This window comes from Gossypium hirsutum, chromosome D12 (assembly GCF_007990345.1).
Source record: "Gossypium hirsutum isolate 1008001.06 chromosome D12, Gossypium_hirsutum_v2.1, whole genome shotgun sequence".
NCBI classification, from domain to species: Eukaryota; Viridiplantae; Streptophyta; class Magnoliopsida; order Malvales; family Malvaceae; genus Gossypium; species Gossypium hirsutum.
Window position 1 is genome coordinate 12024224 of NC_053448.1, and position 19984 is coordinate 12044207.

General features: G+C 35.8%; 2 protein-coding genes across 2 annotated transcripts; both read right to left on the bottom strand.

Annotated features, from left to right (window-relative positions):
* Positions 1 to 8233: 8233 nt before the first annotated feature.
* LOC107945660 (uncharacterized) lies at positions 8234 to 10074 on the bottom strand. Its single transcript, XM_016879743.2, has 3 exons — positions 9489 to 10074; positions 9007 to 9345; positions 8234 to 8920 (listed from the first exon to the last, which is right to left on the bottom strand). The coding sequence occupies exons 1-3, from the start codon at positions 9774 to 9776 to the stop codon at positions 8441 to 8443; spliced, it is 1107 nt and encodes a 368-aa protein (XP_016735232.1). The 5' UTR covers positions 9777 to 10074; the 3' UTR covers positions 8234 to 8440.
* A 7997-nt stretch (positions 10075 to 18071) lies between these two features.
* Positions 18072 to 19908, bottom strand: LOC107945662 (pentatricopeptide repeat-containing protein At4g36680, mitochondrial). The gene has a single exon (XM_016879751.2). It carries the CDS (start codon positions 19549 to 19551, stop codon positions 18322 to 18324), a length of 1230 nt encoding a protein of 409 aa, XP_016735240.1. The 5' UTR covers positions 19552 to 19908; the 3' UTR covers positions 18072 to 18321.
* Between the last annotated feature and the right edge of the window lie 76 nt (positions 19909 to 19984).

The following is a 19984-nucleotide window of genomic DNA, read 5'->3' on the forward strand; positions in this document are numbered from 1 at the left end:
GTCGAATTGGTTGTGGTCCTGCATGTGTTGCGGACACACCACAGTCGAAAGAGCATCCCGTTATTAGCTTTCATAAGCATTCTGATATTTGGCTCTCATGAGCTTCCCGTTATATGGTTCTTGCGAGCTTTCCGATTAATGGCTCTTTTAAGCTTCCCGTTTATGGCTCCTCGGAGCTTTTCAATAATTGGCTTTTAGGAGCTTCTCAATAATTGGCTCTTGTGAGCTTCCTGGTTAATGGCTCTTCAGAGCTTCTAGATATTGGCTCACTTGAACTTCCTGATATTGGCTTGCATGAGCTTCCTGAATTTGGCTCTCTTGAGCTTCTTGTTATATGGCTCACATGAGCTTCCCGTTATATGGCTCGAAAGAGCTTCCCGTTATGTGCTCGTATGAGGATTCCTGAATATGTATTGACGGATAATACACGAATTGACAGTTTACAGTTTTGTACAGTTCGTGTGTACTATCGACATTTTAAATGGTTCAACGGGCAAAGTTCTAATATGAGATAATATGGGTTCAAAATGAACTATTACCTGAATAAATTTGAAATATATAGAAATGATAGTACATGGTATATTGATATATTGAAATGGATGATATATGTATATGAAGAAACGGAAAAGGAATGATATGTATCATGACATGTACATATGTGAATATCTTTGATATGTTGATACATGAAAATTATGTAAGTTGATATGAGTAATAAACTCAAGTGTGAAATGTTGAGAAAATAAGTTTACTAATGTTGAATTTATATGAAATATGTTCAAGTACACTAATAAGTTTTGTTGTTTGTTGCTTACGCAAGTGCCAAGCTATTGGTTAAATGGTAATATGTTTATTTATATGATGCATCGAAAGGGTAAGTAATCAAATGGAAATATCTAGTGCTCATGAAAGAGTGGTAAGGTTTAAGTTTTGCAATTCCTTATGAAATGATTTATCATGTGATTAATTCAAAAAAGGCTATGTTTAAATGCACTAGTTTGTGGCTATGGTCGAATAATGTGATTATGACTGGTGTGTTATGCATATGGAATGGGTGTGGAAAGTAAAGAAATGCAAATGAAAATAAAGAATTTGGAAGATTTAAAGTTGTTTAAAATCCTACTATGCTAGGAATAATATGTATAAGTGATGCTGTGGATTTATTCACCTTGTGAGTTTTTGAATATAACTTCACGAGTATTGCAGTGTCAATATTGGATTATTCTTGATATATATAAATTTCATATTTGAAATGAATTGATATGATTAAAGTCTATACGAGCTTACTAAGCATTCATTACTTACAGAGTTATTTTCCTTTACTTTCTAGATTATCAAAAGTTCGATCGGGTTGGAAGCTTGTCGGAGATATATCACACTATCCATCGGTTCTATCGGTACTTTCAAATGTTTTGATTTTGGTTATAATGACATGTATAGGTATTCTAGTTAATGTTGGCCTATATGTGTTTTGTTAAAATTAGTCACTTATTTGGCTTGTAGGTTGGCACCTTTTGGGTTTGGTGCATATTTGCCTTATATGATTGATGTGTGATTTGGTTTATGATTGTATGGTAAAAAGGTAAGATATTAGCTAAAAGTGTATTTATATACATGAGTTTTGGGATGTGATGAATTGATCAGGAATCGGTACCTTAACATATAAGGTATAAATATATTTAAATATATTAGTATTTAAAATACATTTTGGCACCAGATGGTATGTTTTGGTAGGTAAGCGACTTGATTTGAAATAATGCAAATTAGCTTGGTAAACCTTGGGTACAATTATGCATATACGTTAGTTGCATATATGAATATATTGAATACATAAACACACATGTTATAATCTGTCATTTAAGGTGCCTAAAGGAATTTGGAATATTGGTTGTATGTTAAGATATTATATATTTAAGGCTTGATTTTTACTTGTTTTGGATGCTATAATATGGCTTGTTTGTATGTATGATGATAACTATAGGTACATGCCTTGTTGGACGAGAAAAATGACTTATAAAATAACCTATTTCCGTCCACATGGGTAGAGACACGGGCGTGTGTCTCAGTTGTGTGTGACACCCTGCCAGGTGACATGGTCGTGTATCCCCTGTATCTTTTAAAGAATACAAGTCAGTATATTCACAAGGCCTGGCATACGAGTGACCCAAGTCAGAAAGCTCATAATTTTGGACAAGGGCTAGGACACGGTCCTGTGTCCCTATTTCGAATGCCCACACGGCTTAGCCACATAGGCGTATGTCCCATGCACCTTTGAAAAATTTTGGTATTTTATAAAAAAATTCCCTGAGTTTTCCGATATAGTCCCAATTTGTTCCTAATGCTTAATTTGGGCCTCGAAGGCCCATATAAGGGACAATATGTATGATTTTAATTAGTTTTTGACATGAATGCCATATGATATGAAATGTTTGCATTTTTTGTCTGTTTGATTTGCAAACTTCGGTAATGATCCGTAATCCTGTTTCGGCAATGGATCCGGGTTAGGGGTGTTACATTTATTGGTATTAGAGCTACGATTTAGTCAATTCTCAGACTGAATGTAGCATATGTGAAGTCTAGAAATACATGCCATTTTATAACCTATGATAGTGTGATATCTCCCGACTCTGATGAGCTTTGTTTTACTCATAGACAGAGACGCTTTCCAATCGAGCTAATTTCGATAATGCTGAAAGCGATACTCAAGTATCTAAGTAAAAATGTTGCTTATGATGAGACGGAACTCATAAAGGTATGAATAAATGTTTGTAATGATTATGTTGATGATAAATGTTATGTTATACGTGTGTATATATGAAAGTCAAATTTTGAGGCTTTACGACATTCACCCCCTCACCTGTACATCTTATACAATGAAATTCATAAGATTTATATTGATTAAGTTCACAAGTGTGAAACCGAAGGGTTCAGTGTTGAATGATTAATACTGCGGTCAGAGCTGAGAATGGGGTAATAATTCAAAATGGTTTTAAAAAAGATATCAAATTTTTCTGAAGATTATTCGGCATACGTAATGTCATTATTAAGGAAGAAGTTATTCACGAGTAATCAAATTATTCAGGTATGGTATTTAAAGAACGGATTAACCGGAAATTTCTTCTGAATTGATTTCTTTAGTGATTGGGATAATGTGGGATCATTGATGACTGTAGTAGTCAGTGGGATAATGTTGAAATTGCAAAGATATCTGAATGCAGCTGTTATAGTTGAGTATTTTACAGCGATCTCCTTTGGATATTCTATATGTTCTGTTATTCTCAGAGATATATGCAACTCTTCATTTTTCAGATGTGATTCTTATCATATAGAAAGGCTGGCTAATCATAACGTTAGACGGAAGTATTGTTAGTCTGGTTGGTTTATGATTGGCATTGCTCTATCTTTCTTTGGCATTCTATTCTATTATGTTTGATAGAAGACTTGATGATAAGACTCATATGATGCTATTTTCTACTTCTACTGGTTGATATTCTGAATTACATATATGCAATTTACATTGTCTCTATCACAACTGTTTCTAGTGCGTATGAGTGATATTATTTTTCTAGACTTTCTATGGGATATCATCAATCTCTTTATCATTCAATATGGTTTTTATTCTCGAAAATTCAGTATAATTTCACATCTTGGATTTTATTATCTCGGTTTTCTTATCATTCTTATTGTTTAATTTATCAAACATCATTCATCTGTAAAAGATATTCATTGGCCAGAGGTAATTACAATTATTACTGTTAAAAATCCTAGTTTGATCATGGGAGCTCGGTGATATGGATCTCAGATTATAGAAGTTGAGGTAATTACAATTATTACTGCATTGGTTGTTATTGGGACTATATTCGGTTGTCCTCTTCTATTTTGGAGTGCACTATTGATGTTGAGGTATTGTTCTATCTATACGGTTCAAACGTCGGTCCTATTATAGCACTATAGTTTTAATCTATTTGATGGTTGTGCTTCGATATAGTTCAAAGATTCATGTTAATAATTGAAATAGCTTTATTATACATAATCGCTTTCTAGTTTTCATGAAAGGGTTGACATTGGTAAAAGTGTAGACAGTGAAAGATCGAGCTCAAATTTGTATATTGGTTTTCATTCCTCAGGTAATCTTGATTAATGTCAACAAGTTAAAATGGGATGTTATGTTTCGTTTAATTTAATGTAGTTTTTAAGAATATTTGATTATTATTCTGAGGGAATTGTGATAGAGTGTATGTCTGGGTTGTCTTGGAAGAAGGGATTATTCTAAAATATTATTATCTGATAGATAAAATCAACTCAATTATTCTAATCAGAGTGGGTTATTCATTTGAAAGGTTAATTGAGTTATACACATTTGAGTTTATCTTCAAGTTTGGGAATAAATTTTGTGCATTCACGGGTAAATTGATGAACCGTCAAGATGAAGGATTCATATTCTAGTAGACATGATACAGAAATATATGTATCAGATTAGTTCTAATCGGGAAATGGTATTATGGATTATAGTCATCTTGATAGTTGAAGCTATTGCGCTTGTGTTAAACAATATTGCTTGACGCTTTCCATATAAGGAAAAACAAATATAAGTTGAAAGATTTTAGATGCAGACATGCCAGAAGCATTAGTCTAAGTTTGATAATTTAGGTTTCTCGGTCATGATTCGTTAGACGATCACTTTGAATTTCTCGATAATTATACTACTAATGATAAAGTTGTGACATGAGAACATTATTGTTGTTCAGTTAAACTTGGTATAATATCAAGTTTTGATATGACTTCTGACACGAGTTCTGAATCGAAATGAGTTATAATGGACTTATATGTGGTTTATCATTAAGAAGAAAATAGAAAGACTTGACTTGATAACTTTTATCAGGTGAGAAATTTTGAGGACGAATTGTTTCTAAGGGGGAAGAGTTGTAATAGCCCAATTTTCAGTGGTGTCGAAAACAACGGTTGGAGGCCACCAAATCCGGCGAGTAAGCTCATAAATTTTATTATTTAATATTTATGAGTCAAATATGGTTTTAAAAAGATTTTTGAATTAATAATTTATGTCTTATAATGAATTATTAGATTCGAGTGATAAAACCCTAGTTCAAGTGGCTTTAGAAAATGATGTATCGGGACCTCATTTTTATAACCTTTCTTAAACTTCCCCATATGATGCCATAACCCACCAATTACGGTCCTACATGATATGGTATTCTTTCAGCGCCATGAACATGGACTTGTCCTTTCAAAAATTTGTGTTTTTAGTCTCGACGGACCCTTTTGATGACTTTGGAGATAGACATAGACTCTTCATACTTAGACCTATCTTTCATGAACTCATCATATCCTGACTTACTTGTAACAGACACATCCAAACCTTTCAAACACATTAACACATTTCCATTATACAGACAAAAACATCCTTTAACCTCAAGATTCATGTTTCATACTTTGACCATGAAACTTGTTAGCCATACATGCAAGTTCATCAATCTTATGTTCCTCATCAGAGTCATCACATCATACTTTACTAGTTTCTATTTGATGATTTGGTTACTTAGCATAGAAGTTTCTAGAAGGCATATTATGCATGCATGAGTCAACTTAGGGACTCACTTGATGACCTCAAAAGGGCAGGTTAACCTTTAGATCCATCATTCAGCAGGATGCTACAACCTTCTCTGCCTTGTAAAATAGGAACATTTCGTTAGAACCCATCCGGGTAACCATTATAATCATTTTAAACCTAGAGTTCTCTCAAAGCCAGATTTCTTCAATCATACTTACAGATCTATGTTTCCTTGATAGACAGAGTCATGAAACATACCTTGTAGTGAAGAAAATAATTAGAAATATCCAGGATTTCGAACTTAGCTCAGAGCAATGTTTCTATCTCTCTTTAGTCTTAATTTTTTTTTGCAGAGGAAAAGAAAGGAAAAAAGATAATCTTTTTCTTAACCCAACCGGAGTGTCTTTATTAACTTAACTAAAGTCTCTATAGGAACTTGGTGAACGTCACATCAAGACTAAATGGCCTTATCAAAATCTGCCACCTCTAAAAACTTACCTGATTACTCCTTTAGCCTTTAACCCTTCTAGTTCATGTTCGGTTAATTCTTAACCAGCTTTCCTCACAATTTAGCTGGAACAGGACCATGATGGCTACAGGGTGTACTACGTTACTAGCGTGAACTCACATCCTAAATGTCATTTTACATAATCATAAGTCTCATTTCACCACTCATAGTAATCAAACATGAAATCCTTACTTTATTCTCATATTGGAGTCCGTCCATTCTAAATGCCAAAAAGTGCATTTGGACGAATACTATTTCGCCAATTGTACCCTTCTATGACTAAGGCCATATCCGTATATTCATACATTCATATTATTATTCCTTATTTAGTCATACCTTATCCTCTTTCATGATTTCCCTTAACTATTCCTATTATAGAGGGCCTCATAGACAGAATACTTTCGGTTCGCCATAACATTTCTTACAGAGCTTTTCTTTCAGAATTCGCTGAGCTAGGTCGTACAGGTGTTTTGAGGAATTTCTTATGCTTAGCCAAATCCTTATCTCTTACTTGCTCAAATCTTACTCTTTGTGCCTTGCTTCCAATAACATCGTTTGATCATTAGGATTTCGCTGGGCGGGATGTTGACATTTTTCTCATTGGTCAAAATATGCCATGTGGCGTTTTTCCATTGGTCAAAGTTGTCTAACATATTTTGTTTAACGTCCATTACAAAATGGACCAAAATTAGAGAAACTAATACTTTAAATACCAAATCGGGCCAAAAAAATTTTAGGTACCAAAGTAAAAAACAAGTATACTTTAGGGGCTAAACCATGAATCAAACATTTATTTTATATATGATGAAAACCCACTATTGATTATTTACTTTATTTTTTAATTTACTTACAACTAATGTTATCTAGATGTTTTTAGTGAAGTAATAGTATATGACATTCGAAAACATGTGAAGACTTATTTTAAAATTAAAATATTCAAATTATTATAATTAAAATTTATCTAAAACTATTTAAGATAATATTAAATATTATATTAATGAGATTAAATTTGTGAAATAAATAATTTCTAAAAATTAAGATTTATTATTAAACAATATAATTATATTTCACGCTTAAATTTTACTAACAAAATTATATTATAATCTCTATTAATGTTTAATTTTTTTTGAGTTAGTGACCACAAGTCAACTAAACACCAATTTAGTTGAGTACTGATGAAGATATCCTTACTTTACAATATAAATTATATTATTTTAAGGGTGTTTCATTATTTCATTTTTTACAAAGAAAAGTAAGTTATGGTGGTGACTTTGAAGGAGTAAATTGAGACATTGATGTCAAAAATTGAGGAGCTTGAGGGAGCGGTTGTTGTGTGTAGAGCTGTTGTAGGAATATGGATTCTAGTTTCGATCCCTAAGCAACGTAAAATGAATGTCTCCAAGTCAAGAGTTTAAGGGGACGAGGTCCGTGATGGATGTGAACAACTCTCTCTGGGGATGGAACAATAGTTTTGTGTGATGGACATCGTGAATGATGCCATTAAGTTAAATACTGATGCCGTTGATTTTAGTAATGAAATATAAATACACATAAGATTTAAACCTAAACTTTTGTAATTTTCAATATTTATGTTTTACCATTCAAACAAAATTTCATTCGTTAATCATATTAATTTTTTTATAAATATATTTATTACATAATTCTATTTTTTCTCGTGAATAAACTATAATCTAATATAAATTGAATACAAAAACATATATACTTAATCAAACAAAGAGTTTAAATAGAGAGGAGAAAAAAATAATGAAGTAGAAAAGGGGGTGTTGGCGAGGGTGTGTGGGGCGCTAGAGGGGTAAAGATTCAATGTCAAATTTAAAATGGCAATTGAACATTAGATTCGCCGGAATATTTTTAGTAAATAATTTTAAAATCATATTATTTTTGTAAATAAATTATTTTTATATTATGTAAATAAAATAACCCAAGATCTATACATTCTTTTGCTTGTTTTAGAGTTAATCCGACGAATTTGAAATAAATATTAAAATTTATTACCTTTAAATATCATAATATATATATAGAAAAAGAGATAATGGCGGGAGGCTTTGTTTTTCAGCTAAAATTTTCCCTCACCAAGCAGAGCAAGGAATGAGAGTAACGTCGTCTATGGCTTTGAATAGTCTGATATGAAAATGATGTTACGTGGTGACTTCACATACAAATCGAATTAAATTTGGATTTAAAAAATACATGTGAACAAAAAATGGTTTGATATGAAAAAGAAAAATGTCTAGTATAAAAGCAATTGTTGGTTTTTTCCCCCTTCGCCATGCTCAAAAGAAAAGACAAACGCAAAATTTCTCTCCTTCTTATGCTTCTAAAACTTATATAAACGGGGGTTGTTTTTAACTTGTTTGCATGTCAGAAGGTGGAATAAAATCATCCTTTGTCAAACCCCAAACATTGAAATCAACGTCTTCGATCTTCCATTTCTCTTCAATCTGCCTCTTGTGGTTTGACGATTGCTCCCCGTACCTAAACACCGTGACGCTTGTTTTCCCAGAATGTGCGATGTTCACCCCATCCGTGTATTTATAGTCGTCCATCACCGACTCCGTCCTGGTTTCCCAGAACACGTCGCTGTCGTCCTTGGTTTTCATCATCAGTAACCTGGAATCCTCAAATTGAATCATCAGACCCGATCTCTGGCTAAAGTAACCCCAGATTGTGTGGTTGATGATCTCATAGTTTGGTCCGCTTTGCGCCTCACGGATTGCTGCATTTGTCTCCAGCTTTAGGATGAAGCAGTCTTCATTGCTTATAATTTTCTCACCTATGCACGTTGCATCTATGAACAAATTGGCCGTCGACCTAGGATCCAACCCCTACTCAAACCAAAACCCATATCACTCAAAGCCCCAAATTGCTAATTATGTTACTCCATATTTGGATTGGAGGAAAATGAAGATACCTGGAGAAAGCGGCGCAAGGGTCTGGGAGGGCCTCTTGCAATAGGAGTTTGTTGATTAGAGGAATGCCTCCAGGAGAGTTTGCCATTGCTTCCAGAAACAACCTTGCAACCTGAAATTATAAGCTCCAAGCACCATAAATCTGGGTCTTTTTGCCACAGCACGAATCCGCCTGTTTCCTCTGTGCTCTTCACTTTAACGTTTACATCGCCTTGTTGAAACTCCGATGCAGTGATTTTCACCTGTCCGGTTACACACATACTATGCACTGCGTTTAAAGCTTGTTGTCCACCTGTTGCAGCTATGTACTGCTGCACAATGTATTTTGCTGTTGAAGCTTGCTGCAGGGGAGGGAAAACAAATTGTAGTCATTGATAAATATGTGCGCAATTCAAGATTGGTGTAAACCAAGATAAAAGAATGGGATTTTTAACATGTTAAGGCAAAAATAATCAAGGAAAAGTGTGATATGAGAAGAGTTTACAATGGAGCAGTCCTTGACAGGTTTGTGAACAGAGTGGCCCAATTGCACCTGGAGAGGGATAAGAGGGGATCCAACAAGGTAAAGTAGGAAGCGCAGCTCGTTAATCCGACCGGCAAGCATGGGTTGGGACCACTTATCGGATGCTTGAGCTTTCATCCATGTTAACATGTTTTCCAGACGGGCTTGAAGATTGTTGCCCATGCTGGTGAACATTTCTTCGGGGACAGGGACCTCCAGAACCGTCTCAAGGCCATCTTCTTTGTCGATGTTTGGACAAAGTTTCCTCATTTATCAAATTTGAGTGTGAATGTTCGGGTTAGAGATGCAAAGAGGAAGCGAGAGGGGAATGAATGCAAAGTGAGGGAAACACCCAGTACCCTTCCTTTCTCCTTTCAGGATCCGTTTCTTGAGAGTGAAAATCGGGGCATTCGTGGGGAAAATGAATAAGCAAAGAGGGGTTTTTTGCCTTGTGGGCTCTCCTTGCTTGTAGCATTTGTGTGGGCAATATTTTATGTCTTGGACGGCTTTTAATTTGTTAATTGGTCAACCATTAAGCTACTCAAGTGAAAGAAGTTAATCCACGTTTTATAATCAAAATTTCAAGCTTAGGCCTTGTAAATTAACTTATTAAGCCCCTGGAGCATACTGGACTTCCCAATTTCTCTAGATCCACGTTTAAAACAACTCTAACAGTTGGTTTCACGTTATAATATCTAACAAAAGAAATAAAAATGTAAAATTATATTATTGTACTTAATAATAATGAAATTATAAATATTCAAGCCATGAAATAAAATCATAAAAAAAATACTTTTTTAAGTCCTGACACAGCCCTGTCCATTGGGCTGGGTGGCAGACGTTTTAACATGCTTTTGAGCAGTTGATCAATTTCAGCAAATCTTCGGTCCTCTTTTTCGGATAGCACACCACCTTAGAGCCAATGACATGAGACACGATTCAAAGCATTTAGGGTTACACTCCATATGGGGTAGAACCAAGGAGGTTGCCCTTGATTTCATGTGTGACAAGAGCCTGAGCGAAGCATTGGCTTGGAGAGGTAAACTAATTTCACAGGCAGGAAGAGAGGTGCTCCTTGAAGATGTGGCTATGGCAATTTCTATGTATGTTATGCAATGCTTTAAGCTGCCTTGTTCTTTCTATCAAAATCCGAAAAATTCTTAAGGGACAGATTTTGCGCTCTCCTCGCCAAACATGCTCGGAAAATGATGAATAATTCGGATGCACTTTGGACTCATTTACTCAAACGTATTTATTTTCCAAACTCCAATTTTTTGGATCCTTATATGGGGCTTGGAGGAGTATCTACGGTAGTTGCTTAAAGAGGGTTTTCATTGGAATGCAAGCAATAGTCACGATAGTTTGATTTGGCATGATCAATGAGTCTTCAATTTGTTGTTGTTGTTGTAATTCGTACTGAGGATGGTAAAGGATCCTAGAATGTAGCTTTGCTGCATGCTTTTTCAGCCACAATAAGTGTAAAGGCATTATGAAAATCCCGATTGGACCCTACAAGGCTTCTAATAAACTTGCCTTTCAATGCTCGATTCAAGTACCAATAGCTCTTTTCTCCTTCCTTCATTGCTTCAGCATCAAGTGGATCCAATCATAGTGATGTGTTGTCTTATAAAGGTAGGAAATATATCCAGAAGCTTAAGGTGAAGCCTTGATGAAATATTAATAGATAGAGAATGAACACATGAACCTCAAAGAACAATGAAGAGAAAACAAAGAGAAGAAAGAAAGAATGATTTCTTCACTAAGTCCAGCATGAATACAAAGAACCTACAACTATCGTATTTATACCAAGTTGTAACAAAGAAGATGAATAACAACTTGAACCAACTAACTCAATAACTTACTAACAACATAACTGTCGCAACAGTTCATTCTGCTTAACTGCTGCTGCAGTTCATTCCTTAACATTCACCGAATCTCCTGGCTGCTGCTACTGAAACTTGCAAGCACCTCAACTGTGAACACTTTTACTGCTGCAACTCATTCCTTAACATGCACCACACCTTCTGACTGTTGAAACTGCGAACACTTGACTCGCAAACAAGAAACTATTCACTTTTGTGAACCACCTTAAGTCTAGTTCGAAACCTGTTAAAAAAACCCCACAGACAAAGGCTTTGTGAGTATATCTGCAACCTGATCTTGTGTTGGCACATAACCCACTACCAAAGCACCCCTAGCAACATTCTCTTGAACAAAAAACAAATCAAGTTCCACATGTTTGAACTTTGAGTGTAAAACTGGATTTGTGACAACAACTACTGCCCATGAGTTATCACACCAAACAATTGCCTTTCTGCAATTAGAACTTGCAACTCATACAACAAAGATTCCAACCATGCTATTTCAGCAACTGCATATGCAAGACTCCTATACTTAGCTTCTTCTGTGGAGCGCGACATAACTTGCTACTTTCTAGACGCCCAAGAGACTGGATTGGTTCCTAAAAACACACAAAAGCCTGTAGTAGACCTCATATCATCTGAATCAATACCCCAGTTTGCATTAGAATCACCAACGAGGGACAACCGAGAACTAACAGTGAATGAGATATCATAATCTAAAGTAGCTTGAAGATACCTTAGAATGCGTTTTACAATCTTAAACTGTTGATCTAAAGGTCTGTGCATGAACTGACAAACCTTGTTGACAGCAAAAGTAATATCAGGCCTTGTGATAACTAGATATTGAAGAGCTCCTACGATACTTCTGTACACAGATTCATCCTCCATGGGGCTACCTACATGTGCAGACAGACTGCAAGACGTGACCATAGGGGTGGGGATACCTTTTGCCTAATGCATATGGTTTTTCCTTAACAAATCATCTATGTATTTCTTTTCAAAAAGAAACAAACTAGTAGAAGTATAAGATACCTCTACACCAAAGAAAGAACTCAATTTCCTAAGATCTTTAAGAGAAAGTGTAGAATCCAAGTTTCAAACAAACCCATCAGTATCGGTCTAACTACTACCAATGATAATTATGTCATCTATATAAATAAGAACATAAAAGACCATATCCCTTGTCCGCTTGATGATGAAAAGAGAGGCATCAGACTTTGACAAAATGAAGCCTATAGCGAGCAAATACTTATTAAGTTTATGAAACCAATCCCTGGGAACCTACTTGAGACCATAAAGGGCATTTTTTAACCTGCATACTAACGACACATCACCTCTTTATTGCTCAAAACCAAGAGGTTGATTCATGTAGATCTCTTATGAAAGATTTCCATTCAAAAACGCATTGTTAATATCCATTTGTCTCAACTACTAGCCAAGGAAAACACTACGCGAATCGTTTGTGTTTTAACCACTGGACTGAAAGTTTCATGAAAATCCACATCAGCCTCTTGTGAATAACCTTTAACCACCAACCAACCTTTGTGTCAAGCTATAGTACCATAACATGCTGTTTGAGATTGAATACTCACTTACATCCTACAACTCATCTATTAATAGGTAAAGAGACTAATTTCTAAATGTTGTTCTTCATAAGGGCCTTATATTCGACCTGAGCCACCTTAGTCCATTTAGGACTTGCAAATGCCTCTTCAATGGTCACGGGCTCACACTCATCAAAAGGCACTGAAAAACTTTGGCTTTGGAAATATCATTCTTAGAATAAGTGGTCATAGGATGAATGTTAGCGACTGGTTGGTGGACTATCTCGCAATTGGCGGACTGGCTCGCGAACAGGAGACTGACGGACTGTCTCGCGAACAGAGGACTGACGGATTGCCTCGCGAATAGGTGACTGATGGATTGCCTTGCAAACAGGGGACTAGCGGACTGCCTTGTGAACAGGGGACTGGTGGATTGTCTCATAAACAGATGACTAACGGACAACTGAGAGCTGCAAAAGCAAAGGACTCCTATAACAATGATGAGATTGCGAACTAGAGGTACCAATTGCTTATTTCCTATTAACAGAGACAAACAGAAATGAAGATTCATCAAATACAACATGCCTTCTAACAAACACTTTCCAGTCGAGTCCATACACGTGTAACCCTTTGACACTATGCTAAAACCAACAAAAGTACAAGGTTGAGATCAATACTGATGCTTATGATTCTTGTAAGGTCTCAAATATGGATAACAACAACAGCCAAACACTTTAAGACTAAGATAATTTGACTTCGTATTGTACAAAACCTCATCAGGCGATCTCCCTTGTAAAATGGAAGTAGAAAGAATGTTGACTGAAACACATCATGAAGAAACACATATACCCACAAGTGCATAAGAAGATTAGCCTGTGCCATCAATGCTAACCCAATTTCTACTATGTGACGATGTTTTCTCTCAACCACACCATTCTACTTCGATGTGTAGGGACAAGTCAACCGATGTTGAATACCTATCATGGAGAGAAATTTAGTAAAGGAACGAAACTCTCCTTCCCAATCACTCAGAAACACCTTAATCTTATTGTTGAACTGAACTTCAACAAAATTTTGAAATTGCATAAATTGATCAAGAGCTTCTGACTTGTGTTTAATCAAGTAAATCTATGTATATTGATTATGTACATTAACAAAAGAAATATAGTACAAACAACCTTCTGAGGAAACATGAGAAGGTCCCCATAGGTCAGAAACACCCAGTTCAAATGCAGAGGAATACAATATTATGGAAGTGGGAATAGGAAGCTTGTGTGAATTCCCTAGTTGACAGGCTGAACACACATTGTGAACGTCAGACATAGAAGACTTTGAATTACAACTATTTAACACTATTTGAACTACTTTATTACACGGGTGACCAAGTCTTTTGTGCTACAAATCAAATGAAGATTCAGAAAATTGAGATACTAAACAAGAACTGCTAGCAGGTGATCAGCGGATAGATGACAAGTGAACAAATGACTAGTGGATTGTCTTGTGGATAGCTTCATCCTGAATTGGTGATACATCAAACCGATACAAGCCTTCATGCACTCTCCCCACTAGCAAAACATTTCCTGTTTGTATATCATTCACAAAACATCGAAAAGGGTGAAACTCAAAATAAACATGATTATCCTTGGCAAAATGAGTAACAAACAACAAATTCTTGCACACTTTAAGAACATGTAGAACGTTCTTGAGTCGTAACACCCTAGAACTAGAATGAATAAGAAGAACATATATAAGCACATATACACTGGCACTGTTGCCCATAACAAGCTTACTAGTACCTATATAATCAATAGCAGTAGGTATATTGGACAAATCATTAGTGACATGATTCGTAGCCTCTGAATTTAGATACCACTGTTGATCCGATTTGTAGGGCGAGGTCAAGGAAAAATGACACATTGGTGAAGTGGATGACTGAGCTTTAACATGCATGGAAGACTTGCATCGGTTGCAATCAGAAACACAACACTGATGGTGAGACTTGCACAACTGTTGCTGTTGATCATTGAACTAATAGAAATTAACAGACATATGTTATCTGTGATTTACATCCGAAACACCTAAAAAGGATTCATCAAATCGATAATAGCATTTTTGAACTACATGTTCAATCTTGCTACACAATTGGCATTAAGGTCGATTTGAGAAAATCGGCCCCTGCGACCTTTAAATTTTTAACCTCGACCACGATAGGATCCCCCTCTAAATTGTTTGTGACTCTGACTGCGACCTCTACCACCTGCTTTGCCTGCATTATTTTCCTGAGATTGAACAACATTGGCCTGTAAAGGAATGCTCGCCATAAACTCCAACTGTCATGTCTCACAATCTAACAACATCTCAATAAGCACATCTAGAGAAACATTCACAGCTGGGGCCACTACGCGAACTTACTCATACTCCACTGATAATCCTGCCAGAATAATACTGACTTGTTCGGTATCAGGTACCAAACTACCAGCTGCAATAAGAACATTACACATTTTTCTTATCTTATTCAAATATTCTTTAATGGACAACTGCCCTTTTTTTCTAAGCATAAAGACTATGTCTCAAACTAACAATCTTCATGCTTGACTTAGCAACAAACTGTCTTTCAATTGTGAGGCAGACATCTAGACTCGTGCGAGTACTAGTTAGATAAACAAGAATCTCATCACACACAGTTGACAAAATCTAAGATGCCAAGAGTTTGTTTTGTTGATTATGGTCCAAGAATGTAGGATTTTCCACCAGTTGACCATTGCTGTCAACAAGAAACTGATATGGAACACTGATAGTGCCTAAAACAAAACCTTGCAAATTATAACCTTCAAGAATCAACATAATTTGATGTTTCCACAAAAGAAAATTTATTTTATTGAGCTTAACAGTATCATGCTTAAGAAATTGACGAACACGTTTATTCACTGTGCAAGAATTGCACCCAGGATCCAAATGATAAGAAGATACTTATGCAGTAGCACTATTACCATCATTTGCAAATTGTCGATTACTTCTGGAGCCACGACACACCAATGAAAACTTCTATGACTTTCCACAACACTCTACCCTCAGTAAGAAACTATAGCTCTTGATATCATAGTGAAATATTAACAAATAGACAATGAACACATGAACCTCAAAGAAAAATGAAGAGAAAACAACAAAGAGAAGATAGAATGAATAATTTTTTCACTAAGTTCAACATGAATACAAAGAACCTACAACTATAGTATTTAATTGTAACAAAGAAGATGAATAACAACCTGAACCATCTAACTCAATAACTTACAACTTAACTACTGCAGTAGTTCATTCTACTTAACTGCTGCTGCAGTTCATTCCTTAACATGCCTAAGATTAAAAAGGAAAAACTTTGGAAAGCATGCTACCAAAGAAGATCTCACCAAAAGAGTTCATGGTGTGAATCTTTGTTGTCCGAGATGTGGCGAGGAAGTGGAGTCTATTCAACATGTTCTTTTTTTTCCGTTCTTTTGCTAAGACTGTGGCAGTAGCTTCGCGATTTAGCTATGAACCTAAACGAGAAGGCTTTGCGAGCTTCAAATCTTGGTGTGGGAGAATATCGTAACCTCTTTCCCTTATTTTGGATTGTTTTGTTCCCAAAGTCTTTTTAAACATTCTTTGTTGGCACTTATGGAAGGCTTAAATTTGCTTTGTCTTTGGTGGGTCGGGTTTTGATCCTATTTCAGTGTGGCAGCACTTGTTTCATGATTTTGCTTTGCTCTAGTGAATCTGTAGATGTATCAAAGAAACCATCTCTAGGTGAGAGATCTTTTGCATATTGGCAAGGGCCACATACTTCAATTATTAAGTTGAATTGTGATGATAATTCCAAGTTGTGTCTTATTGGTCGAATGTTCACCTTCTCTAGGGATAATTTGGGTTCGAATCATATTGTAAAAAGAATTGAATTGTGATGCCTGTTTTGATCCTGTTTTTAGAGTATGTATTGGTATCGATTGTTGTAACCATTGCAACAACTTGATTGATGGGGGTTTGGTCTAGTTCCTGTGTCCTCAGTTGAGGTTGCAAAAGCATTGGCTACCCGAGCTGTGTTTTTTTGGCTAGGAATGTAGATTCATATTCGAGTTTGATTATCAAAAGTTGATTTCTCATCTCAATCTTTTTTTAGTCAACCGACTGTTGGGGCACTTCAACAATTGAACTGAACATTCGATCTTCTCCGTGTTCCATTTTCTACTACTTTCTCCTTTGTTGGTAGAGAGACAAATAAAGTTGCCGAATGAGTAGCAAAGAAGTCTAAGTTGGGTGGCAGTTTAAATCATTGACGGCTTGCCCACCATTTGCTTTCTCTCTGATTGTCTCGGGCTTTTTATAACCATTTGTGAAATAAAAAGTTATATATTTCTATCATATTTTATTATGTCCGAAATAATTTATTGATAAGCAATAATGCAATAATTATGAAATGTACAATCTGCTCCTATATTATTTTCTTTTAACTATAATTAATTGTCATTGTAAGTTCCAAGTTGAAACAAAATCAATATATCATCTTGGCAATTAGCAAAAAACAGCTAATGGCTACGGTCAAATGTAAAACCTAAGGAGGTATGATCTTCCTTTGCTCAGAGAATTAATCAACGTGCTTTCTTAAAGCATGCCTTCGACGTATATTTGGACAAACATGATCTTACAAAGAAAATATATATAAAAATCGAACACATCGGTAGCAGACACCGCACATGAATCCAACACACTCTACCGGAAACATCTAATATCATCTTTCATTGTAGAAACTATAAACTTTATTGACAGTTCTTAGCAGGACAGCCATATATTCAAAATAGCAGGGAATAGTTTGAAAATATTCAGGTAGAAGTCTCATGGAGACACTTGAACTAGGATTCATTCGATAGATCAAAGAGCAAATTGATCTTTTCCTTAAAAAAAATCATCAATTTCTTCTATTAAAAACTAATCTTTGTACATCAGAACAAGGTATGCCACAGTAATTGTCTAGGTATTTATAAGAAACAGTAGAAATGAATGAAATTTTTAACAGGCCTCCAAGACACTTTTACCAAATATTCATCAAGAAGTTTAAAGAGGGATAGAACAAAGCTCAATGACCCGAACAAAACAAAACTAGTAAATAGTTTTAGCAGAATATTCGATTATCAGAATTTTCTTTTCATTCCAAAACAAGTAGAACAATGAAACAAACACATAGCAAAAGAGTAACACAAATCAATCCTTACAATTAAAGCAGAATTGACCTTTTGTAAAACTATCTAAGAAAAAAAATATTATCATCATTCAAACTTCTATGGTGGATTGCATAGTTCATCTAATCATTCTTAGCTGCAAAAGAATATAAAGCAGCTAACTCAAACCACCAGCAAAATAACAGCTAAAATCTCAATTCTAACCTGTTGATTCTTTAGCCTCACGAGCTTCAGCATTACCAGAAACCAAACCAAGTTCTTCCTCGAGCTTCTTCCATGCTTTCAAAAAGTTGGGAGGGAACGTCTTCTTTACCGTCCTGATTAACCCTTTCGCATCCTTGATCTTCTTTTTCATCACCAATCCCTCCACCAAATGCTTCAAAGTGTTAAAATCAGGAATCTTATGCAACCTCACACTCTCTTTGAACACCTTATAACCTTGCTCATACAATCCATTTAAACATAAATAAAACACCAGCGTCCGAAAAGTAGCCGCATTTGGATTACACCCATTACCTTCCAATCCTTCATATACCTTCTTAGCTTCATCCAACATGCCTCTCTTACAATAACAAGTCATCAGATAATTATAACTAATGGTATCCGGTTTCAACCCTAGGGTGCTCATATCGTCAATCAATTCCTTCACTTTCTCAGGCTCTCCGCCTTGAAAATTCGAAATCCTAACGTTATAAGAAGCAACATCTAATTCGCAACCAGTCTTCATCATCTCAAACCACAACTTCTCTGCCTCTTCTGTTTTTCCCTTCTTATATAATGCGTTTAAAATTGTTGTAGAGGTGACTGCAGTTACCTCCACGCTTTTCCTTTCCATTTCTCTTAGAACCTCAAGCCCTTTCTCGGGATGACCCGCTTCGCAATAAGATTTAACTAAAATCCCATAGGAAACTTTGTCTGGTGAAAGACCAATGTATTTCTTGGGAATTTCATCGAACAGCTGGGGAACTCTGTCAAATTGCCTAGACTGATTGCAAGCGGAGAGCAAGGCGTTGAAAGAAATGGTTGATCTGGGGGTACCAAATTGGTCCATTTGATGGAAAGTTTTGATGGCATGATCTAACATGCCAGCGATACCATAGGATCTGATGAGAGTAGAGAGGAAAGGCTCCTGAGAAATCTTGGGGTCGGTTTTGTGGGACTCTATTAAGGATTCGATGTCGGAGAAACGACGGGACTTGGCGAGGCGGCGGACGGTGAGGTCTTGAGCGTAACGGGAAGAAGAAGGGGAAGAGTAGTGTTTGGAAACGGAAGAGTAGATTTCGAGGGCTTTGTCAGGGTCGTACTCAGTGCGGAGTTTGCTTTTGGCTTGGGAAACCGAAATGGAGGAGGAGTAAGCGGCGGCGGCGGCGGCGGCATTGGAGGTGGCCGAAAAGTGACGGAGGTGGCGAAGACGAATGGAAGAAGACATGTTTTTTTGGGAGGAGACTTGTTAGGGTTTGGTTTTAGGGTTTTAGAGTGGGATCGGAGCAGAGCAGCTTAAAATCAATGGTCAGGGAATTTTGCTAATGAACTTCGTTAAGTTAATTTTTAACCTTCTATTATTTTTTTCTTATTTCTTTACACACACAACACAATCATTCAAATCTTTCTTGGCCAATCAATATTACATATTTGTTATGTGAAGGAGTTTTTTTTTACATGGAAATGGCACCCTTTGTGAAAATGAATGTATGACATGGCCCAAAATAACCTTGTATTTTAAATATAGGGTTTTATCTCTAGACAATTAAAAAACAAAAATAAACTTCAATTTTAAGATGATAAAGAAAACATACATATCCTTAACAGCATGTACTCGTTTGTTTTAAAATTTATAATACAAATAACTAGCCTTCGTTTGA